This window comes from Microcebus murinus, chromosome 12, assembly GCF_040939455.1.
Source record: "Microcebus murinus isolate Inina chromosome 12, M.murinus_Inina_mat1.0, whole genome shotgun sequence".
Lineage (NCBI taxonomy): Eukaryota > Metazoa > Chordata > Mammalia > Primates > Cheirogaleidae > Microcebus > Microcebus murinus.
This window is the reverse complement of record NC_134115.1, coordinates 70573023-70597753: the sequence shown is the minus strand read 5'-3', so window position 1 is coordinate 70597753 and position 24731 is coordinate 70573023. Positions and strand designations below refer to the sequence as shown.

The 24731-nt window shown below is 39.9% G+C and overlaps 1 protein-coding gene across 2 annotated transcripts in view; it reads left to right on the top strand.

Annotated features, from left to right (window-relative positions):
* The first annotated feature begins 118 nt into the window (after positions 1 to 118).
* CTNNAL1 (catenin alpha like 1) overlaps positions 119 to 24731 on the top strand; it is a 68497-nt gene continuing 43884 nt past the window's right edge. The window contains exons 1-4 of one of the 2 annotated variants that reach the window (XM_012736775.2): positions 119 to 379; positions 15221 to 15410; positions 21710 to 21897; positions 23839 to 23958. In XM_012736775.2, coding sequence (XP_012592229.1) covers positions 239 to 379; positions 15221 to 15410; positions 21710 to 21897; positions 23839 to 23958 — 639 coding nt within the window. In that variant the 5' untranslated portion in view covers positions 119 to 238. The remainder of the gene's footprint in view (positions 380 to 15220; positions 15411 to 21709; positions 21898 to 23838; positions 23959 to 24731) is intronic. The other variant, XM_076008903.1, reaches the window with a different exon arrangement.

Below are 24731 nucleotides of genomic sequence, written 5' to 3'. Positions count from 1 at the left end.
GGGGCGGGGCAGGGAATAGGTTCGGAGGAGGCGGGGCCTTGGGTGGGAGGGACCTGGTTAGTGGGCGGGGCCTCAGAGCGGGCCCTAGAGTGGAGCGCGGGGGCGGGACAGAGGCTTGGGTGGGCGGGGCCTCAGGCGGCGCGGGTGCTCCGCTGCTGCCGCCCCGGCGGGCGGGCTGGCTGACGGGCGGCGGGCTGGCTGTGGCGCGGAGTGCGGGCTGCGGGACGCGCCGAGCACCATGGCCGCTTGTCCCGGCCCTGCCGGCGTTGGCGGCGCCGGAGCTGTATATGGCTCCGGCCCGTCGGGCTTCGCTTTCGACTCGGGACTAGAGATCAAAACTCGCTCAGTGGAACAGACGCTGCTGCCGCTGGTTTCTCAGGTAAAGCGGCGTCCGGCGCGGCCCCTCGTCGCCCTCCCGCCGCGGCCCGCGATGGCGGCGGCCGCTCGGACGACCGGGCGGGAGGCAGCCGCTGCCCCACATTGGGCGCCGGCAGTGCGGCGTCGCTTGTCCGACCGCCTGTCTGGGGCTCGGTGAGGGGCCTCGACTGAGGCGGCGAGAGACTGGACGATCCGAAATCTGGCGGCGAGGCTGCGTGGGCTGAGCAGCGGGGAAGGCTGCGGGCGTGGGGGCGGGGTCGAGCCGGGGGAGCCGGGCAGATGCGCTGCCGGGGCCTGTGCCCCCAGGACCCGCCTCGGCGCGGCGGCTTCGGTGGCCCCGGGCGGGGCGAGGCCACTCCTGCGGGCGGACAGCCGAGCCCAGCTCCGGGAGGCTGAGAGGTCCCCCGCGGGGCCACCCGGGGCACTTAGGGCTCTCCTGGTTGCCGCTGCCACCCGTTCGCATCCCTAGTCCAGAGCCCGGACCGCTGGCCCCTCTGGCCGGGGCATTCCTACTGGCTTCCTAGCCCGGGGTGCTGTCCCCAAGGCCTTTGTTCCTTTCCCCTGCCCATGTGTCAGCTCGCCTAGCTCTCATTTCTCCCGGACACCCTGCCCTGCCCCGTAACCTGCTGCTCTCTTCAGTCTGCTTTTGTCCGGCCCCTCAGAAGAGTGACGTGAAGGACTGTCTGGTAGTTGATCCGGATACGCACCTTTTTTGCCAAGTCCCATTTGGGATGTATGCCCTATTGTATTTGCTAATCGGCGAACCGAGGCGCTTAACTTCAGAAAAGTTTTTGTTACTTTGAGCTGAGTTATATGCAGCCTGAGGGCTAGAATTCCTCACCTTGATCTGTGGTGAGGTAACAGGCACTGTGGGGAGTGAAGAATTCTGTGCCTTGAGGAGCGCGTTGGCGATGTGTGACTCACGCCTAGGTTGTATGTCTTAATGACTCATGCTAGGATTACCATGATTTTAGAAGTAGAAGGAATCTTGGAGGTTGTCTGACTCTAAATTAAAAAATTCTTTCTCATAGCATCCTTGACACCTGGCCACCAATACCCTGCTTAAACATGTTCAGTGTTGGGACGCCTGTAGCTGTTCCACAGATTTTTTTTTTTTTTTTGAGACAGAGTCTCACTTTGTTGCCCAGGCTAGAGTGAGTGCCGTGGCGTCAGCCTGGCTCACAGCAACCTCAATCTCCGGGGCTCAGCAATCCTGCTGCCTCAGCCTCCCGAGTAGCTGGGACTACAGGCATGTGCCACCATGCCCGGCTAATTTTTTCTATATATATTTTTAGTTGGTCAATTAATTTATTTCTATTTTTGGTAGAGACAGGGTCTCGCTCAGGCTGGTTTCGAACTCCTGACCTTGAGCAATCCGCCCGCCTCGGCCTCCCAAAGTGCTAGGATTACAGGCGTGAGCCACCACACCCGGCCCTGTTCCACAGATTTTTAAATGCCACCTCTTCTCCAGCCCAGCCCTGAAAATATTTGAAAACAGCAGTCACACATGCCCCTAGATTCCTGTTACACTGATTAAATAAACAGCCCCATTTTCTTTACCTTCGCATGGCTAATAGAGCAGTGATGAACATACCTAATCCTCCCCTCCTTCTTTTCCTCCCTGTCTAGTAGAGGCACTGGGCAGTGGGAAGGCACGCTGCTATGCCTTGGTAATGTCTGCACCACTCCTTCTCCCCCAAAAGAAGACCACCACCACCAGTACAGCCACAACCCAAAATGAAAATTAATGAAGCAGTTTTAAGAGACAGGGAGATAAGACAGCGGTGAAGTTCAAGCTGATACTATTTTATCCATCTATTTGCTAATACCCATGTAATGCTTTCTGTGTGCTAGGCTAGGCCAAGTTCTAAGCACTTTGTAATATTAACTCTTTTAATTCTCATAACAATCCTGTGAGGTAGATGTATGTTTATTCTCATGATATGGATGAGGAAACTGAGGAATGATGAGGTTAAATAACTTGTCATTAGGGTTTTCACCTATTAGTGCCAAACTGGGATTTGAACCTAGATATCCTGGATGCAGAGTCTAGTTCCTTAGCTACACTATATGCTGTGTCCCCTCTAGAGATTAGAAGTAGTGATGAAGTCAGTAGGTTTAGAGACAAAGAGAGTCTGCAACCAAAAAGCAAGCTAATAGGCTATAATCTAGGAAAATGGTAACTTTTCATGGTTAAAATGGTAACTTTTCACAGTCCTACAGTTCTGCCTTATGTAATTCTGCTGCAAAAGAAGGTGGGGAGAATAGGAGAATGGTGGAAAAAAAGTATGAATCGCTGCCTGAGAGTTAACTAGCAATCAATGCCAAATTGGAAAAACGCCTGTCTTTTTTTTTCTCTCCCTGTTAAGGACTTGTTCAGGGACACTGCTGAGGTTCTGCGTCCCACACATTATGTATCCACAGCTATATCTCAAGCACAACACTGTAACTGATATTCCTAATAATTGACTGTCCTCAGCAAGAAAAAGTTAAATTATCCTTAATTCCTTAATTAATATTCTTAATTCAAAAAATTCAATAAGTCATGGTCAGTGTAGTCTGTTAACAAAGCAGGGAAGTGTGGAGTACAATTTAGAATGATTTTAAAGTTTTAGTGAGTGTTAGGAGATTAAATCAACAGCTCTCTGGAAAACTTATATTTCCAGAAGCCTCATTTTCTAAGGATGCTACGTAATTGTCCAGCTCATGTTTTACTATCACATCCACAAAGATATTTTAAACATTTTAAGCAAGTATTTATTGTGTGCTTATCAGTTGCTGTTCTTTGAGGGACTTGTATTCTAGGTGATAGGTAAGACATGTATAGAATAGCACATGCAAAGTATCAAATGAACATCATCAATAGTAAGTAAGAGCTAAGAGACGGCATAGATGAGTCAGGAACAATGCTATGGGAGAGACAAGGTTTTCAGGTAAACAAGTGGGACTAGCACTGTACAGTTTAAAGTAGATAGTTTCTATTCTGGTATCATCTGACTTCTTCCAACTCTTCAACTTCTTCCAAATCTTCGAATGAAAAGTCCTGGGTTAGTGGCCTTATTCTGGGAATGCAAGGTTGTGTTAATATTAGAATAATGTATATAGTTTTCTGCATTCACAGATTAGAAAAGATAGATGTTCATAACAATAGATGCAGAAACATATTAAATTCAGCTTCTAATCATGATAAAAAAGCACTTAGCAAACAAGTAGTAGAAAAAAATGACCTTAACATGATAGAGTATCTACAGAAAACTTATAGTTAACATCATAGCAACAGTTAAATTTAAAAGAAACATTTCTTTTAAAACCATAAATAAGAGTAGAAAGTCTGCTATCATAACTTCTATTCAGCACTATACTGGAAAGCCTAGTCAGTGCAATAAGATAAGGAGAAAAAATGAAAGATGAAAAGATAGGAAAAGAAAAATCAAAAGTATCATTGTGATATAATAATCTTCATAGAAAACTCAAAAGAGTCTACGATAAATTATAAAAATAAGGAGTGTTTAGCAGGTTCACAAAATGTACAATACTAAAGTCAATTGCATTTTTCTACATTAATGATAAAAAAGTAATTCTAGAAACCCCAGTTATAACAATGACAGCAAAATATGAGGTTCCTAGGAATCTATCTATATCCTACCTATCTATAGCAAAGAAAATGCCAAACTTCATGGAGGAAATTAAAAAATTTTATTGAAAGCCAAAGTAGATCTATACAAACGAGAGAGAACTATTGTGTTCATGCCTAGGTTGAATGATACTATAGATATATCAGTTTCTCTACTGATCAAATTTAATGTGAGAAAATTTCAACAGGAGTTTTTGGTAGAATTTGATAAAAATAATTTTAAAGTTTATATGAAAGAACAAAGGGCCAAGAATAGCCAGAAGAGAAACAAGGTAGATGGACTTGCTCTACCAGATTTCATGATTTATTGTAAAGCTATAGTAATTAAGACAATGTGAGTATAAGAACAGGGATGAAAATATAGACATATGAAATAATAAAGAACCCTGAAACAGATACATACACATATGGAAACTCAATAAATGACAGTTGACATTGCTGGTCAGTGGGGAAGGAAAAACTTCTTAAAATATGAGGCTTGGACAATTGATTATTTAAATAGACATGAAATTGGATCTCTGTCTCATGTTAAAAATTATCAATTACAGATAGATGAAGGACATCAATATGAAAGTAAAAACTTATGACACTTTTAGGGGAAAACAATAGGGCAATGTCTTCACCATTTCGTGGTGGAAAGGATTTCTTAATACACCAAAAGTGTAAACTCTTAGAAAAGATTGATAAATTTGGCTTCATTAAAATGAAGAACCTCTGTTCATCAAAAGACATAAAAATGAAAAGATAAGTCATAAAGTGGGAGAATATGATTGCAGCACAAATAACCAACAAATGATTCCTTTAGAATATAAATAAAGGACTCCAATGAATGAAAAATTTAAAAATTAGCCATTAAAAATTGATAAAAAAGAAGATAGTCATCTCACAGAAGAGGAAACAAATGACTAAAAAATATGTGAAAATATGTTCAACTTCATTAGAAATCAACGAAATATAGGCTAAAACCACAGTGAGAATAAGTGTTGATGAGTGTGGAGCTGGTAGGAGTATCAGTGGTACAACCATTTTGGGAAACAGTTTGGTATAATCTATTAAAATTGAAGGTAGGTGTTACCTATTGCCCAGCAATTCCACTTCTAAGTCTATACCCCTAGAAAACCGTCTGCTACATGTGTGTTATAGAAATGGATTGGAATGTGGATAGCATTTTTTCTTCTGATGGTCCCAAACTAAAAACTACCCAAATGTTTCACCCTTTTCCTCAAATGGCTTTTAACAATAGGATATTTAAATAAATTGTGCTATGTTCTTATAATGAGATACTATAATATCAGTGGAATGAATGAACCATGGCTATAATTATCAATGTGAATGAATTCCAAAAGCATAATGTTGGGTGAGAAAACATAAAGGTTCAAAACCAGGCAGTACTAAACCAAATATCATTTAGGGCTACATTGTATGTGCAGCAGCTATAGTAAGGGAGTCATGAGCCCAAAATTAGGACATTGGTTTTTTTCTGAAAAGAGGAAGAGAGGTGATATGGACGGGGAGGAGTCTTCGGGGTACACAGGCTGTCAGAGATACTGGCATTGTTCTCTTAAGCTTGGTGGTGACTACATGTATTAATATATGTCATATATACTTATATGGTGTATATTTTATAATTCAGAAAATTGTTTGGAAAGCTCTGGGCTAAGAACCAAGTACATTTTATGCAGAGCAACTCCCCACCTCCTTTAGTAATCACTTTATTCTTCCTGTCAAAACTCCCACTCACTGTCTTAAAAATGCTTTTATCCAGGGAAGGGAAGAAGGCTATCTGCCACAGAACTCCACCCTAGTGTGGAATGTTATTCTACTGCCCACTAGTCTTTTCCTGTCTTTAATAGATTTCCTTCATTTACCACTGTACAGACCTTTTACATGTCTAAGGTAGGTCACCTCATTTTCCCATTTTTCTCTACATCATCCTGGAAGCTTTTCAGACTTCTTGTTTCAGTAAGTTGGGGATGAAGAGAATAGATATGGGACCCTCTGTGTGCTCTTTGCAGATTTGTATATGTGAATATGTATGTGGTTCTTTTGTTTGTTTGTTTTTGTTTTTGAGACAGAGTCTCATTCTGTCACCGGGCTAGAGTGCCATGGCATCAGGCTAGCTCACAGCAACCTCAGACTCCTGGGCTCAAGCAATCCTTTTGCCTCAGCACTCCTGAGTAACTGAGACTACAGGCATGTGCCACCATGCCCGGCTAATTTTTTCTATATATTTTTAGCTGGCCAATTAATTTCTATTTTTAGTAGAGATGGGGTCTTGCTCTTGCTCAGGCTGTTTTCTAACTCCTGACCTTGAGAGATTGACCTGACTCGGCCTCCCGAGTGCTAGGATTACAGGTGTGAGCCACCATGCCCGGCCTAAGTATTTGTTTTTAACTGCAATGATAAAACAAAATCCAAACAAAATGGTTTGTAAAGTAAGTGCAAGTGTTTTCTTTCTGCCTTCTTGAAAACATACTCCCATGATTGCTGTGTTTACTTTTATATTATTTTCTATAGCTGATTAGATGATTTTTAAATTGTTACAATTCTGGGAAGAATTATATATAACTGATGAGTTAAGCCCAGAGATGAACTTCTCTGTCCTAGGCTGGCTCCTAGATTATTCAAGTCCCAGGGAATTAGGCTTTGCTATTTTTCTGGGTTGATACTACATTTTTTTTTTTCTCCTAGACTCCTTCACTTGCTTTCTTGCCTCTCAATATCACAATCATGAGGAAAGAACAGAGATTCTAGAAATCTAACCAGTATAATAATATTGAAGAATTATGCAGTGCTTGCTATATACCAGTCACTATTCTAAGTACTTTACATTTACTAATTTATTTGTTCCCCACAATAACCTCATGAGATGGGTCCTGTTATTATCCCTGTTTTCATGGGTGAGAGCAGGAGTCACAGAAAGGTTACATAACTTACCCCATGGTCACATGGGAGAGCCAGCATTCAAACCCAGGCAGAATGGTATCAGAGTTCATGCTTTTAACTGCTAGGATATACTTTATTGGTGATTTGTACTTCTTGACACCCTTTGTTTGGAGGTATCAAGTGAGCCCTAGTTCTTATTGTTTTATTCCAGGCAGAGTTCTTCAATACACCAGATCCTCTTTCTTCCCCATGGGATGGCTTCTCTGCCCTCTTTTCTGGTTCATTCAGGCATTCTCTAGACTCTGGTGTCAGGGCAACTTCAAGTTGTGGACACCCAATTTAATATGCCTATTTTTGCAGAATAATAGCTAAAATTTTATTTGAAACATTATAATTTACAAAGAACTCTTACTAGCTATTTTTCCCTTGATCCTTAACATAATCCTGGGAGGTAAGAGAGGCAGTATAGTGATTAAGAGTGCAGGCAACTTTCTGGTTTTGTGACTTGGTCCTTTATCTGTAAAATGATAATAATAGTATATACCTCTTAGATACTAGAGATGTAAGCATTAAATGAATTAATACATGTAAAACACATAGGCTAGTGCCTGGTACTGTTTTGCTTAATAAATGTTAGCTTGTCTTAGTTTTTTGGACAGTAAGGAAATTGAAGTTTAATTTCAATTTTTAAAACTGTGTGTCTAGGTATATATATGTTTAAAACAAGACTAGAAAGAATTATGCCAAAATGCTTACAAGGTAGTAGGGATTATAGGTTATTTTGATTTCTTGAGGCTTTTCTATGATTCCCATTTCTTTTTCTTTTTTTTTTTTTCTTTCTTTCTTTTTTTGAGACAGAGTCCCCCTCTGTTGCCTGGGCTAGAGTGCTATGGCATCAGGCTAGCTCACAGCAACCTTAAACTCCTGGGCTCAAGCGATCCTCCTGCCCCAGCCTCCTGAGTAGCTGGGACTATAGGCATGTGCCACCATGCCTGGCTAAATTTTTCTATATATTTTTAGTTGGCCAATTAATTTCTTTCTATTTATAGTAGAGATGGGGTCTTACTCTTGCTCAGGCGGGTCTCAAACTCCTGAGCTCAAACTATCCGCCCACCACAGCTTCCCAGAGTGCTAGGATTAGAGGCGGGAGCCAGGCCCTTTTTTTTTCTTTTTTTTAAACAATCAACATGTATAACATTTGGACCTCCCTTTTAAAACATTTGAAAATAGTTTTAGGACATAAGTAGGCCTTTTAATAAGGAATTTTATGAATTAGCTTCTCCAAATGATATTTTAAAGGCATACCTGTATTGGAATTGAACATTTTCCAGACAGCTTTCCAGTAAGAGGAAGGCAGCCACACCTAATTATGCACTGGGGAGGATGCTTGTAGTGAAAGCTAAATGTGTGTTTTAGAACTGAACAATAGTTGTTATTTTAGCCTAATTGCAGGATCTTTTCTTTAAAATTGAAAATTTAAGACTTTATATAAATAAAACATTTAATAAACATAATTGTCTTAGTCTATTCAGGCTGCTATACCCTAGACTAGGTGGCTTAAACAATAGAAGTTTATTCCTCACAATTCTGGAGCTGGGTAGTCTAAGATCAAGGTGCCAGAAGATTCTGTGTCTGATGAGGGTTCACTTTCCTGTTGCATAGGTAGCTGTCTTCTCACTGTCCTCACAAGGTGGAAAAGGGTGAGAGAGCTCTCTGAGGCCTCTTTTAAGGGGCACTGATCCCATTCATGAAGGCTCTACCCTCATGACCTAATCACCTCCCAAAGGCCCCACCTCCTAATACATAATATTGGGGATTAGGATTTCAAAACATGAATTTTTGAGAGACACAAACATTCAACCTATACTAAGAACTTAACCTGCTTTTCACTCTAGAATCCCTTCCAAGATGGCAGCTTAGAATAGTCAATGGTGGTCAAGCTCTCTGTTTTCCATGTGATACTAAGAATTCCTTTAGGTCTATTAGGTGTAGAGAAGGACAAAGCTGGTGCTAATAGGATTCATATTCGTGACCCTGCTTCCCAGTACCATGGCCCACAGTTATCCTCAAAATTCCTCTGTAATGACTCTTTGATATAACTACATATGGGCTTTTAGGAAGCCCATTTTAAATTGAGTAAAGGGTTCTGCTGTCTTCTAAGAAAGATTAAAGATTGAAAACATTCTGTAAAGGAAAGAGTGCTGGGTGGGCTTTGGTGTCAGATAAACCTGGGTTCAAATTCTAAACTAGGCCACTTATTAGCTGTGTGAGCCAAGTACATAATTTCACTCAGCCTCAAATTTCTTATCTTTAATAATACCTTAGGATTAAAGAAGAGCTAATTATAATAAACTTATGAACCATAAGCTGAGTACTGTGTTAAAAACAATACTTTCATCATTTCATTAAATCTTATTAACATCATAAGGCAGAGAAGGCTGTCTGGCTAAGTGGTTAAGAGGCTAGGCTCTGCCGTCAGAATAACCTGATTTAAATTCTAACCCTCCCACTCTTTTCGATGTCCAATTTCCTCATTTGTAAAATAGGGATGATAATAGTACTATTTCATTGGATTGTTGTGAGACATTATAGGGAAGTGTTTAAGAGTATGGTCTCTGGAGTCAAAATTGTCTGATTCTGAATCCTGACCACACCACTTATTAACTATGTGACCTTCAATAAGCATCTTTTAATATCAGTTTCCTTATCTGCAAAAAGGGAATTAAGTAGTGCCTAAGTCCTAAGATTATTGTGAGGATTAAATTAGGTCATTTATGTAAAACACTTTATATTCCTGCCACATAGAGATGTTAGTGTTATACTTGTCCACTCTTTCTCATACCACACATATTTAGGGGTCATTTTTGATACCATCAATGTAATCCATCAAGCAAATCATATTCAAGACATTCCTGAATTTGTCCACATTTTCTTCCATTTTTACTATTGCCACCTTATTTCAAGCCAACATCATCTTCTGCCTGGACTATTGCAGCAGCTTTCTAACTGGTCTCCCTATTTCTGCTTTTATCACTCTAGGAATCTACTCTCCCCCCTAGTAGCTAGAAGGTTTTTTTAAAAAACATGCATTTGAGATTGCATTAGTTATTTACTGCTGCATAACAAATCACCCCAAAACATAATGGTTTAAAACAACAACCAAGGCCGGGCATGGTGGCTCACACCTGTAATCCTAGCACTCTGGGAGGCCAAGGCAGGTGGATTGCTCGAGGTTAGGAGTTTGAAACCAGCCTGAGCAAGAGTAAGACCCCGTCTCTACTAGAAATAGAAAGAAATTAATTGGCCAACTAATATATAGAGAAAAAATTAGACAGGCATGGTGGCGCATGCCTGTAGTCCCAGCTACTCGGGAGGCTGAGGCAGCAAGATTGCTTGAGCCCAGGAGTTTGAGGTTGCTGTGAGCTAGGCTGACGCCATGGCACTCACTCTAGCCTGGGCAACAAAGCGAGACTGTGTCTCAAAACAAAACAAAACAAAACAAAAAAACATTTATCTCAGTTTCTGTGAGTTAGGGATTTGGGAGTAGCGTACTTGGGTCTTCTGGATCTGTCTTGTCTGTCGGGCAGCTGGTCTTAGAGTCTTCCTAGCTGTTGATCAGAAGCTTCCGTTTTTTATCATGTGCGCCTTTCCATTGGGCTGGTCAGATGTCTTTATGACATGGGAACTAGCTTCCCCTAGAGTGAATAATCTTAGAAGAAAGGTAGAAACTACAGGGACTTTATGACTTGCCTTCAAAAGTAGCATACCGTCACTTCTACTTTATTATATTTGTTAGAAGTAAGTGACTAAATTCAGCTTGCACTCAAGGAGAGAGGAACGAGACTCCACCTTTTAAAGGCAGGAATAGCAAAGAATTTGTGGACATATTTTAAAACTACCATACTCCAACCTCTGGCCACTAATTGTTTACCTTCTTTCCACCTGAAGACAACCTCTTTCCACTTCAACCCTCCCACAAAATCAGCTAGAGTCTGGTTCAGATGAGGCTTCGTGTGTGTGTAGTTCTTGAACTTTAACTCCTTTCAGCTGTAGGATAACCACTGTAGATCCTTCTATTCAAAAAACAGGAAAATAGGAAGGGTAGAATTACTGCTATATACTTCTATTCAAAAGTGGGAAAAATAGGAGCCAGTGGTTGATAGCATTCCGAAGTCCTCCTGGGTAGAGTTTGATAGTTCCTTGATGAAGGCCTGGGAAAAATTCTTCATGGCTCTTGGCACTGCCCTCTGAGTTATCCTTTTTCAGGAAAGGTAGCTCATGTTTGCAGCTGCATAGATTTCTCAGCCTGCTCTCTGCCTATGGGAGTTTGGATATAAAAACGTTTCCATTCATTTTGTATTGATCTGTCTCTTTCAGTCCAAGCTAGTGGTGTTTCTGTTAACATAATTATCTTAAAATTTTCTTGGTTTCCTGTGAGTTATATTGCACTCACTTCATTAGACAAAAGCCATACCCACAAGTTTCTTCAAGATGTGTGTTTCTCTAACTTGGGCTTCTGCTGGGCCTGCTGAGAGACAACCCCTTTAAACTTCTTAAGAGGTCTGTTGTTGAACTGAATGATTGACTGAAGCACCACTTTGCATCTTTCAGAGATCTTAATATAAGATTTTAAGGTTATACCCTTAGCTTCATCTTTAGACTGTACCTTTTTGACAGTGCCCTGGATTTTATTTTTGCCTGGAAGCTATTTTTAATTTTAGTATGGTGTTTTATTTGGAGAAGGAATTTTCAAAGCCATCAAGTTCTGGCTTGTTTTTGTTTAACAGTGTCTCCTTTAACTTCTCTCTCTTCTCTTACATTTTGCCATAAGCAGCAAGAAGAAACCAGGTACCACTCTCTAATCTGCGTTGAAATCTCCTTAGTTAGATCACCCAGTTCCTTAGGTGTATTTTCTCCTTTCCATATTAGTGAGGGTGACTTTCTGTCACTACATAACAAGGATCCCCTTTTCTCCAGTTTCCAATAAGATGTTTCTCCCTTTGCTTTAAGTTTTCTTCCATTGCTTCTACTGTGGCCTGAATGTTCTTGTCTTCCTCAAATTCATATGTTGGAGGTTAACCCTCACAGTGATGGTATTAAGAGGTGAGGCCTTTGGGAGGTGATTAGGTCATGAGGGAGCCCTTATGAATGGGATCACAATGCCCTTATAAAAGGGTCTGTGGGAGCCACATGAGCACATAGAAGGTCATCCATGAGGAATGGGGCCTCAGCAGATACCAAATCTCAGCAGTGCCTTGGTCTTAGACTTCCCAGCATCCAGATCTTTAAGCAATAAAGTTCTGTTGTTTGTAAATTACCTAGTCTAAGGTATTTTGTTTTAGCCGCCCAAACCAACTAAGACTACTTCCTCAAAGGTTGTGATGCTTCTACAAAGTTTCTTCGCTACTTCTAGCTTTTACTCCTCAAAGTTCATTCAACTTCCACTGCTTGATTTCAATGCTATTCCCACATTTTAGGTTTTGTTATAGCCTCACCCTAGATCCAGGTACCACAATCTATATTAGTTAACTATAGTTTATGCAGAGCAAATTATCCCAAATTTAGTGCCTTAAAACAACAAACATTTGTCTAGCGGTTTCTATGGGTCATGAATTCTGGAGTGACTTACCTCATGGTTCTGGAGTGAGAGCTCTCATGAAATTGTAATAAAGATTTTTGTCTGGTCCTGCAGTAATCCAAAGGCTTGACTGGGGCTAGAATCCACTCGCAGGTTCACTCTCCAGGCTGTTGGGAGGAGGCCTCAAATCATCTCTACCTGTTGGCAGGAGGCCTCAATTTCTTACATTGTGGAGCTTTCCATAGGGTTGCTTGAGTGCCCTCCATGGTAAGGGATCTGGCTTTCTCCCCCTGCGATTGGTCCCAGAGAGAGAGAAAGAGTGAACGAGCTGGAAGTCACAATGTGTTCTATGATCTATCCTCAATACTCCATTACTTCTACTATTTTTCTTTTCATTAGAAGTGAGTTACCAAGTCCAGCTCACAAGGGCAGAGAAATGAGGCTCCCCCTCTTGAAGGGAGAAGTATGAAACAATTTGTGGACACATTTGAAAATCACTACAGAGATTGTACCACTTTCCTGCTTAAAAACCCTTCAGTGGCTTTCTATAATATGTAGAATAAAATTCTTTACTCCAGTGCACAGCCTTGGCTGGCCCCTGCCCATCCCATCTGCTGGATATTGGTTTGACATTTGCCCTCTTGCCCACTATGCTTTAACTACTTCTGGCCTTACCTCATTCCTTGAATAGGACAGGCTTATTCATAACTAAGAGCTTTCTGTTTTTTGTTTTTTTTTAAAACCAACTGTTTCTTCTTTTGAGAATGGTCTTTATCCCTGATGGTTGCCAGCCTGGCTACTTGCTATCATTTAGATCTCAGCTTAAATATCACTTCTTCATAGATGGAAGATCGACCAATTTCAGGTAGCTACAAAAATTGCTACCTGAAACTTTATATCACATTATCCTATTTTAACATTTTACATAGCATTCACATTAAAGATTTTGTTTTATTTACCTATTTATGTGATTATTGTGTGTTTTACCCCCTCTTTCACTAGAATGTTAGCTCCATGAGAGCATGGGCTTTTTCTTTCTTGTTCTTGTCTAGAATTTTATTTGGCATATGATAGTGTACAACAAATATATTTTATGTGACTGAATTATTGTTGTTTTACCACACCGTAAACTTAATGGGGGCAGGATCATGTTAGTCTTGTTCATTGATTCATCTTCAGGACCTGACATCTAATAGATATTCAAAATGTGATGAAAAAAATATCATAGATGAATAAGTTTAGAGAGATTAAATACATTTTCTTAGACCACTTAGCTAGTAATGGCTGAGCCAGGACTCAAACCTAGGCCTTTCTATTAATTCTAAACTATTGATGCTTAAACATATAAAGTGCTTGGCACACAGTAGTTGCGTGAAGAGTAAAAGTGATTCTTGGCTGGGTGCGGTGGCTCACGCCAGTAATCCTAGTACTCTGGGAGGCCGAGGCAGATGGATTGTTAGAGCTCAGGAGTTTGAGACCAGCCTGAGCAAGAGTGAGACCCTGTCTCTACTAAAAAATAGAAAGAAATTATCTGTATAACTAAATATATATATAGAAAAAATTAGCCAGGCATGATGGCGCATGGCTGTAGTCCCAGCTATCTGGGAGGCTGAGGCAGGAGGATTGCTTGAGCCTAGGAGTTTGAGGTTGCTGTGAGCTACTTGGCTGACGCCACGGCCCTCTAGCCTGGGCAACAGAGTGATTCTCTTGCTCTTCTCTTAAATTCCCTACTATGTTTGGTCTTTATAAATAAGCTATATACATTATTTCAAAGTTATACTTAGCATACATGTACTGCTTGGGATCTATGTCTTTTAGGCCATGTTCTTTAATAAATATTTTTATATGTCAGCATAGTTTATGTACTAGGTTTTCTAAGATATCTTGAAGATTTATGTTTGTTTCAAGGAGCTGAACTTGTTACCTTTTGTATTTTATTTCAGGGCCTGGAACCAAGTGTTAAAACTTTTGAAATTTTGTTTACATTGAGTCTGCTACAACAAAATTTAGCAAAGTATAAAATGTAGATCACAATGATTGTTCTAAAGCATCTAGTTAATGCAGTACACATGTATGTCACAAGTACTATTTTGTACAACCCGTGTACTATGGTAGGCCATGGAGTGGAATGCAAGGGGTAGAACAGGGGTCCTCAAACTTTTTAAACAGGGCCAGTTCACTGTCCCTCAGACTATTGGAGGCCAGACTATAGTTTAAAAAATACTATGAACAAATTCCCATGCACACTGCACATATCTTATTTTGAAGTAAAAAAACAAATGGGCAAAAACACCCACCCGTATGTGGCCCGCAAGCCATAGTTTGAGGACGCCTGGGGTAGAAGATGCTGTCTCTACTCTCAAAGCAGCTCAAGTCAGTAGAGGAAGCTGGACCTGAAGTACTTTGGTTTTCTGTGGGCTCTGTGGATGTAATGATCTATCCTTTCCTAAGTTTCTGCTGTCTTTCATATTTGTTGAAAGATCTGGAGGGCCTCTGGAACTGTATGCCCCAGATAACTGCCCTCAGGTGAACTTGGAGTTGTAATTATTGGAAACATTGTCATGAAGAATGATACAGGATACTTTACTGGTTGTCTCTGTGTTGAAACATCTGAAGCTATTGATTTAGTCTATTGGGCTAGACCTATATGCTAAGCTTAATTTTCTTATTTTTTGTGATAAGGCTTAAAATAAAAAGGTATTGAATTAAAATTTAAGCAAATTACTTTCATCTTTTATTTTTAGATCACCACACTTATTAATCATAAAGATAATACCAAAAAGTCTGATAAAACTCTGCAAGCAATTCAGCGTGTAGGACAAGCTGTCAACTTGGCAGTTGGAAGATTTGTTAAAGTAGGGGAAGCTATAGCCAATGAAAACCGGGATTTGAAAGAAGAAATAAATATTGCCTGTATTGAAGCCAAGCAAGCAGGTATGTGGCTATTGATTTTGAAGGCTATTCATACCAGTTTTATTGCTTTGAGTATGATGATATATTATCGTTTTATTTTGAGTAAAGATGTATGGCACTCCGATTATGGATGCCTAAGACATTACAGGCCTGGATTAGCTTCTCTTGGCTTAAGTCCTAAATCTGAAACATAGGACTCTTTCACTGGTCAGAGTAGTGATCTGCCAATGAGATGTGAGATATACAGAGAAGTGTGAGACATGGACTCTGCTCTCAAGGAGCATGTTAGCCTACTTTCCACCAAGTAAGAAGTGTGAATAAGCATTAGTATGCACCAGTACTCTATAGCAAACAAAGCACAGTAACTTCAAACTTCATGATGTTTCACAAATCTCTATAGCTGGTGGCACAGAAGCCTTTGAGAATCTGGGGTGTTTCGAGGGCTGCAAATAGAAGCCTTTGAGAATCTGGGGTGTTTTGAGGGCTGCAAATAGTTCAGCTTGTTGAAGTATCATTTATCCATTTATATTTTTAATAAATAATTACTGAGTACTGGTGATATACCAGGCATTCTTCTAAGCTATAGGGATACAGCCATGGACAAATCAGTCAAAAGTGTGCCCTCATGGAGCTTGCATTCTATTGAGAGAAGGTGATAGTGATAGTTATCATGAAGAAAAAAAATAAAGTGATAGTTATGAAAAAAAAAATGTAGCAGGGTAATAAGAGGAGAACAATGGAGGTGCTGTTTTGAGAGGGCGAGCTTCTCAATTTTGACACTATTGACATCTTGGGCTGGATAATTATTTGTTGTAGGGGCTTATCATGTACATTGTAGAGTGTTTATCAGCATTCCTAGCTGCTATCTACGAGGGGCCAGTAGAATGCCCTCTTCCCCCATGTAACAACCAAAAATATCTGCAGACATTGTTGAATGTCCCTTGAGGGGTCAAAATGCCCCCAGTCAAGAACTACTGGGATAGGGGTTTAGGAGGACCTTCTAAGGAAAGAATATTGGATCAGAATTGTAATGAAATGAGGACCTGAGCTATATGAATACTTGCGGGAGGGCATTCCTAGCAAGGAGAAAAGTGACCTTCTAGACAATGACAGGAATTGTGGACTCTATTCTAAGTGTTATGGGGGGCTAGTGGGAGGTTTTGTGTCTGGCAGTGACATGATCTCATTTGTATTTTAAAAGGATAACTGATGGCTCCTGTATAGAGAATAGATTTTAGGGGGTGTGAAGGTGGAATCAGAGAAACTGGTTAAGAGGCTGTTGCAGTGGTCCAGGTGGCAGACAATGGTGATTTATACTAGGTGACAGCATTTGAGGTGGTAAAAGGTAGTTGCATTTGGATATATTGTGAAGGTGGAGCTGATATGATTTGCTCATGGTTGGATGTGGGTTGTGACAGAGAGAAGAGTCATGGATAACTCCAAGGTTTTGGGTATGAACAGCTGGGTAAATAGTGGTGCCATTTACTGAGGTGGGCAACCCTGAGGGAGGAGTAGGTGTTTTTGGAGGGTCACTGAGAGAGTGACTGTGATAAGGCCAAGTAAATATGGAGTGACCAACCAGATTTTACACGGTCCTGTATGTTATATGAATGGCTTCAGGTATTATTCTATCTTTAGGTAATAGGGAGTCATTGAGGAATTTTGAGCCAAACAAAAGACATATTGTTTTGTGTTAGAAATTCTTCTGATAGTATCCTTCTGATGGTATGGAGGAAATGAATGAATGAGGGCAGTTTGTTAGAGGGTTGAGATTGAAGGCAGGGAGATTAATAGGGAAGCTTTTATGATAAAACCAGCTAGACCAAGACAGAGTAATAGGGCTGTAGGGAACAGGAAAAGTACACAAAATACTCATTAAGGTGGTTGAACAGACAGAACTAGGTTATTGACAAAAGGAAAGGCAGATCTCTGGGCTGACTCTCTGGTTTCTAGCCATTGACTGAGATAGAAGATAGGTTTTATGTGGGAAGCAAGGGGAAGCCCTTATTCTATTCATAATTTATATTTTTCCTACTTTAAGAAAAAATTTGAAAGAGCTTACTGTAAGACATGTTCAATAAACCTATTAAAATAGGATGAAATAAATATACCAGAAATTTTGGCAAACATTATTATTTTAATTAAGCATGAAATTTATCTTTGCGCTTCCTGGAAGGCAAGACAAAAACGTGGGAAACAAAGGGTTATATAATTCTCATTGTTGAAAGGAAACAAACCAGCTTGTAAGAGTAGAGACTTTTTGCATGGCACTAAATTATTGTGTGGGTGCTTATGAAACAGGCATTATATAATGCAGTGGACAATTCAACAGAAAATGTAGAGATGTTCTTCATATTACGGTTTTTTTCTAACAACCCTTGATTAAAGCAAGAGAAGGAATTTTTAAATGAAAGGACAACCTAAGTCCTGCTCTCCTTATTGGTTTTGTAGTATGTCACTCTGCTCAGTGTAAGGTGAGAGACCAGGCCATGGTACATTGACCAAAGTAATATAAAGCCGGGCAACTCCATAGATGGAGTCTTTTGGAAGCCCTCAGGTGTCATGGGCTTCACACGTCATCTGCTTCTTATAGTCACTCAGGTAACAGGATGGAGAATGGTGCCTACTGGAGTTATATAATATGGAAACCTTTTTTTCTCATAACACATGCAAATTTAAGACTTTGTTAAATCACGCCTGAAATATTTCTGGCCCCTCAGCCCAAACTAATCATTTTCTCCTCTGAACAAGTTAGCATTTATTTGAGGGAAATAATATAAAGTAGGGATAAAGAACTAGAACTTTAAGGTCACACTGCCTGGATTTCAAGCCCTACTTTTCCCCTTGCTAGCAGTGTGACATTAGGCAAGCTATTAAATATTTTTAAGTCTCAGTGTTCTCATCTATAAAATGGGGCTGTTAGTGTTTATAGAGGTGTTTTGATATGATGCATGTATGTATTTGGCACATAACAAGCACTTGATAAATAGTTGTCATAATAATTATTTTTTATTCGTATTTTCCTGTGTTGGACTCTTGCATTTTATTGTTACTTTTTACTTGGCTACCAGGCAAGGTTTATATTTTATATGGAAGCTTAATAATATCTGTGTTTGTTTGACTTTGGGTTTTCCTGATAAGATAAAACTAATTTCATATAATAAATTAAAAATGACAACCATGAAGCTAGAAGATATGAAGCTTTGTGACTTTTTCACAGAACTAATTTCTGAACAGTCTAGATATTGAACATCTTTATAATATTAAGGAAGCATTTGACTGCCTTGATGGATCTGACCAAATGTTACCATCCTATGAATTAAATGCCTAGGGTTTAGTCAGAAAATGGAAAGGTTGAATAATGCCATATGTGCAACCTCATATGTGATATCTTTGGTGATTGAGAACTACAGGAAAAGTTGACCAAGTATCTAGAGGAATGGGAAACATTTCATCCTTTCAGCTATTGCTGATTGGATGCAAACTGATGCTTTCTTCCTGCCCCTTTCTGTTTTTGTTAAGCTTTAGTTCTGAGCACTTTTGTTCTCTGTATTATTTTGCCATAGAAACTTTGTATAAGTTACCTGTTGCTCTGTAACAAATTAACCAAACTTAGCCATTTAAAACTACAAACATTTATTATCTCACACAGTTTTTAGGGTCAGGACAGGAAGCAACTTAACTGGGTGGTTTGGGTCAGTGTGTCTCATGAAGTTGCAGTCAAAGTGTCCACCCTGCCTCAGTCATCTGAAAGCTTGGCTGGACGGCAGGATCTGCATCCAGGCTCCCTCCTGTAGTTGTTGGGAGGCTTCACTTCCCTGCTAGCTGTTGGTCAGAGTCCTCAGTAGGCCTCATTGTATTAATAGTATGGGCTGCTTAGTACATGGCAGCTAGCTTCCTTCAGAGAGAGAGAGAGACAGACAGACAGACACACCAAGGTGGCTTCCTTAGTTCTTTTATTTTTTTATTTATTTTTTTTTTTTTGAGACAGAGTCTCGCTTTGTTGCCCAGGCTAGAGTGAGTGCCGTGGCATCAGCCTAGCTCACAGCAACCTCAAACTCCTGGGCTCGAGCAATCCTTCTGCCTCAGCCTCCCGAATAGCTGGGACTACAGGCATGAGCCACCATGCCCGGCTAATTTTTTATATATATCAGTTGGCCAATTAATTTCTTTCTATTTATAGTAGAGACAGGGTCTCGCTCTTGCTCAGGCTGGTTTTGAACTCCTGACCTTGAGCAATCCGCCCGCCTCAGCCTCCCAAGAGCTAGGATTACAGGCGTGAGCCACCGCGCCCGGCTCCTTAGTTCTTTTATAACCTGATCTTGGAAGTGATATGCCATCCCTTCTGTCATACAAACCTTGGTGTGACCGGGAGGGGATGACATAAGATTGTGAGTACCAGTAGGTGGAGATCATCTTGGAGGCTGGCCACGTAGAATCTGCATTACTAGTCTCTATCTTGTGGCTTATCTTTTATGAATTCTGTGTCATTTCAAGCTTCTGTTGTCTGCAACTAAATTTATTATCTCCTTTCCTATGCCCTTCTGGAATTTTCTTTAAGTGACTTGGGTTCACAGCTTTGAAGCTATTTTTTCATTCTTCCTTTCTTTCTTATCACTGGTCAGATACCAATTTTATGTTTTCTTTCCTCAGTATCTCCCAATCATCTTCTTTATTTTCCTATAGCTACCTGCCATCCTATAAAGGTCCCTACTGTCTCACTCCCACAGTTGAAATAGTAGCCTGGCTTTAAGTCTCACTTTCCATTCTGTGCTATGTGCTCCCATCAGACTGATCTTTCTAAATATTGACTTTTAGCATATCACACCTTGTGGTCTGTCCATTAAGATTCCAATATTTAAGATACTTAGCCTATGGCTGATACCATTAGTGTGTGTATGTAATAGAATTGACAAGAGGGCTTTTGTGAGAAAATCAATCCATTATGCACACAGGTTTATTTAGGACTTAAAAAATTATCTTGAACACTATAAGATACTTAAAAGTTTATTTTTGGCCAGGTGTGGTGGCTCACACCTGTAATCCTAGCACTCTGGGAGGCTGAGGCGGGCAGATTGCTCCAGGTTGGGAGTTCGAAACCAGCCTGAGCAAGAATAAGACCCTGTCTCTACTATAAATAGAAAGAAATTAATTAGGCAACTAATATATAGAGAAAAAATTAGCCGGGCATGGTGGTGCATGCTTGTAGTCCCAGCTACTTGGGAGGCTGAGGCAGCAGGATTGCTTGAGCCCAGGAGGTTTTTTTTTGTTTTTTTTTTGAGCCCAGGAGTTTGAGATTGCCGTGAGCTAGGCTGATGCCACGACACTCACTCTAGCCTGGGCAACAAAGCGAGACTCTGTCTCAAAAAAAAAAAAAAGTTTATTTTTATTTTATTCTTGTTAACTTTAACAGTGAGGAGGTTTGGAGAATATTATAGTCTTGAGGAGGCGAACATTTATATTGTTTTATTGGTGGATATAATTGCCATTATAGAAACCAAAAGGTTTGACAGCAATAGTGAAGAAGAGAATTTTTCAAGAGGGTTTGGAGTTCATTTGGTAGAATGGTTTCCACTGGATATCATAAGAAGTATAAATTCAAACAGCAAACCTGAGTGAGGGTCAGCCTGTAGTTTGAATTATTGGCAGGGTAGCTTCTGCTTTGTTTACTTTCCCTACTCAGAGTTCAGGCTGCCTGACAGACAAACTTGTGTATTATTTCCCTTCGCCTGGCAGTTCTTTCCAGGCCCCCTTTTTGTTGAAGATGTCATCCCATGGGGCCCAAAGCCTTATCTTTCTTTTTTCCCTGAGCATTTCTAAAAACCCAAGCCCTTTCTAGTTGTGGAGATAAGCAATGGCCCCTTTTCCTACCTTTCCTCTGGTCTGGCCCCAGCCCAAGCCTTGGCACCTTCTTACTGCTTTGGTTTTAGCTGCTACTTTGGTTTTACACTCCTGGGACTTCTCTTACTGTCTTATAGAGCAGGAGAATTTTAGATTGTATAGTTTGCAGTGCCACTGGAAATAAAGATTATGATATTTTTGAAACTGGATGAAGGTAAAAATTTTTCACAGTTCTTTAAAACTGTGCTGTTACTTTTGATTAGAAAACTACAGACTCTTTAAGAATGTGCTGTTTTGATTAGAAAGCTTCATGAGGATAATCCCTCTGATCATCATGGTGAAATTGTTTTCTTCTGAAGTAAGACTCCCAAGCCAGGTTTCTCTCCATCATGCTCCTTACCTTGAAGATTAAAATCTAGATTTTAATTTAAATGTGTCTTACTGCCAATTTAACTTTTCCTCTTCTCCTTTCTTATTAGGAGAAACAATTGCAGCACTTACAGATGTAACCAACTTGAATCACCCCAAATCTGATGGCCAGATCACAATTTTTACAGACAAAACAGGAGTTATAAAAGCTGCAAGATTACTTCTTTCTTCAGTGACAAAAGTGTTGTTGCTGGCAGACCGAGTAGTCATTAAACAGATAATAACATCAAGAAATAAGGTACTTGCTGCCTTCCTGGTGTTGTTATACTTTTGCCTTTCAATGTTCTCTTCAAAAGTGTTTTTTAGATTAATTTCAGGTAATTTGGCAATGCTTGTCTATTATAATTGTTTATAACTCTAATTATCTATAGTTTAAAAGTAGTATTTCTTTTATACCTGTAATTCTTAAATGATGTGTGTACTAGGCCTAGACTTTTGAATGCAAATAATGTTTCTTCTCAGAAAATCATTATCTACTTGTTGAGGCTTGTTGGTAAAAGCTTTAAATGTGTATAACATTCCAAAAGAAAAGCTGAGCACCATGGTCATGTCTGTAGTAGAAACCTAGTTGATAAAAAATACTGAATTCTTCAGTCTTTTTGTTTTTCCATATCAGAGAGTAACAAGTTATAAATTCAAGACTAAATTAAATCAGTGGAAACCATAATTATGCACAGTTACAAAATTTCTGTATACAGAGTCCCTAACTATTAATAATCACAAAATTTAGAGAATGAATTTATACTCTTCCAATCCAGAACTCCTGCTAGTCTCTTAGGTAATGGTTGTACTTCTCGATCATCCAGGAACCCAGGGTGTACATGATCACTTCTTTTCCTGGATCATTCCTTAGGCAAGGGGGAGGGCAGGCAGCCAGGGAAGGGGTCATCCTAGTAGAGTTTTAGGACGAAACACCTGATAGGTGTTGAATGAATCAAAAAATAAAAGTTTAAAAAGTAATTAGAGGCCAGATGTGGTGGCTCATGCCTATAATCCTAGCACTCTGGGAGGCTGAGGCAGGAGGATTGTTTGAGCCTAGGAGACTAGTCTGAACAAGAGCAAGACCCATCTCTACTAAAAATAGAAAAATTAGCTGGGTATCATGGTGCACGCCTATAGTCCCAGCTACTCTGGAGGCTGAGGCAAGAGGATTGCTTGAGCCCTGGAGTCTGAGGTTGCTGCTGTGAGCTAGGCTGATGCTACTGCACTCTACCCAGGGCAACAGAACAAGATTCTGTTTCCAAAAAAAAAATTTGTAATTGGAGATGTGAATCTGGCAGAGCCAGAGGAATAGAAACAACCTTCCTCTCTGAAAGACAGAGGTTCGCTCAGTGGTGGTAATGTGCCTTATCTGTGTTAGTTGCCTGGACTTCCTGAGCTGCCAAGGCAGATTAACATGACAAATATTCATCATATCCTCACTGAAAATAAGTAAACACAGGATATCTGTGTTTTTTTAACCTATCTTGGTCTGACTAAAACTAATCCAGTGCTGTTATTTTAAAGAAAAGTATTTGAAAATATGTTTCACATCTATTTACTTTATTTCTCATGTCAAGAAAACACATTGTCTATTGGCTGTGCTACAGATTCACATTTTCTATTTACCTCTAACTGCCCAAAGCGTCTTGGCAAGTAATTTATTCAACACAGGCCATTCCTGACTGGTCTAAACTGTTTTCCTGCTTGTAAAGTCCCAAACCTCCCTTTCCACTCCTCACTCACAGATGACCTTCCTTCTGCTTTCCTGAGAAGACTGGGGTTCCTGCTCTCTCGGTTCACAGAGCCTTAAGGCTTTTGTGTGTTGTCTTTCATCCTTCGCCCTTCCTAATTCTCTGAAGATTTGATTACTGCAGTCCTGCCCATCACCACCTTCTCCAGACTTGGCTGCATAAATGATCTCTTCATTTGTACATTTAGTTGTTTCATTAATCCATTTTCATTTTCAAGTAAGGTCACTTCTCCTCATCCTAAAAACAAATCATTCCCTAAATGATTCTAACTTTTCAATCTGCCTCTTCTTCTCTGAGCCCCTTCTTCTCTGTCTTTTCTGGCTCTCCTTTCTCAGCTTGCCCCTAGAATTTAGAATTTCCTTTTTTTTCCCTTCTCGCCTCAGCTTTGACAATCTCAGTCTCTTTCCTATCTGTCATTCGATAATAAAATATTCTCTGTTTTGCAGGTTCTTGCAACTATGGAAAGACTAGAGAGAGTGACTAGCTTTCAAGAGTTCGTCCAAATATTTAGTCAATTTGGAAATGAAATGGTGGAGTTTGCACATCTGACTGGAGATAGACAAAATGTATGTATTTGCCACATTTTAAAATCTTCAGATAAATGAATACTTTTTAGTTTAGATAAAGATGTGATCTTTGGGACCATTTAGGTTGGTTTCTTTCCTTATTAAATCTATAATCTTGGTCTCAAGCCTTTCATAAATAAGCCAGGATAAAGTAAGTAGCTCTGTATGCCTTTTTTCGCACACATGTAACAATTAATTATGTTCCCGCTTTGCACACTGAGAAAGGTCATACTTGCCTTCAGGGCACAACTTAAGTATTTCCTCTTTTATGAAGCTTTCCATTTAACTCCTCTACCAGGGCTCAGGCAAATAAATTGAGTCATCATATGTATTCTTATAGTGTCTTGTTATATGTTGCTGTTATTCTTACCACAATGATTAATAGCAATAACTTAACCCATTAATTATTTACACTGGCTATGTGTTAGATACTTACTCTACATGATCTCATTTAATTCTCAAAACTTCTCTGTGAGGTAGGTATTGTTATTACTGTTTATTTACATATGAGGGACTGAACCTGAGTGGATAATAAACTTTCTCAAGGTCACTATGCTAGCAGATTGAATTCAGTTATGTCTGATTCTAAAGCCTGTAGTTCTCACACTACGACATGATATTAATTCTTTGTGGGCCTATTCCCCAATTCAGACTATAAGCTCCTAAATTTAGGCAAGTGGAAGATCATATTATATCCATATTATATGTATATTATATTGACTTTCCTTTTGGGGTATTTGTATATGAGTCCATCTTGTCAGCAGGTTAAATAT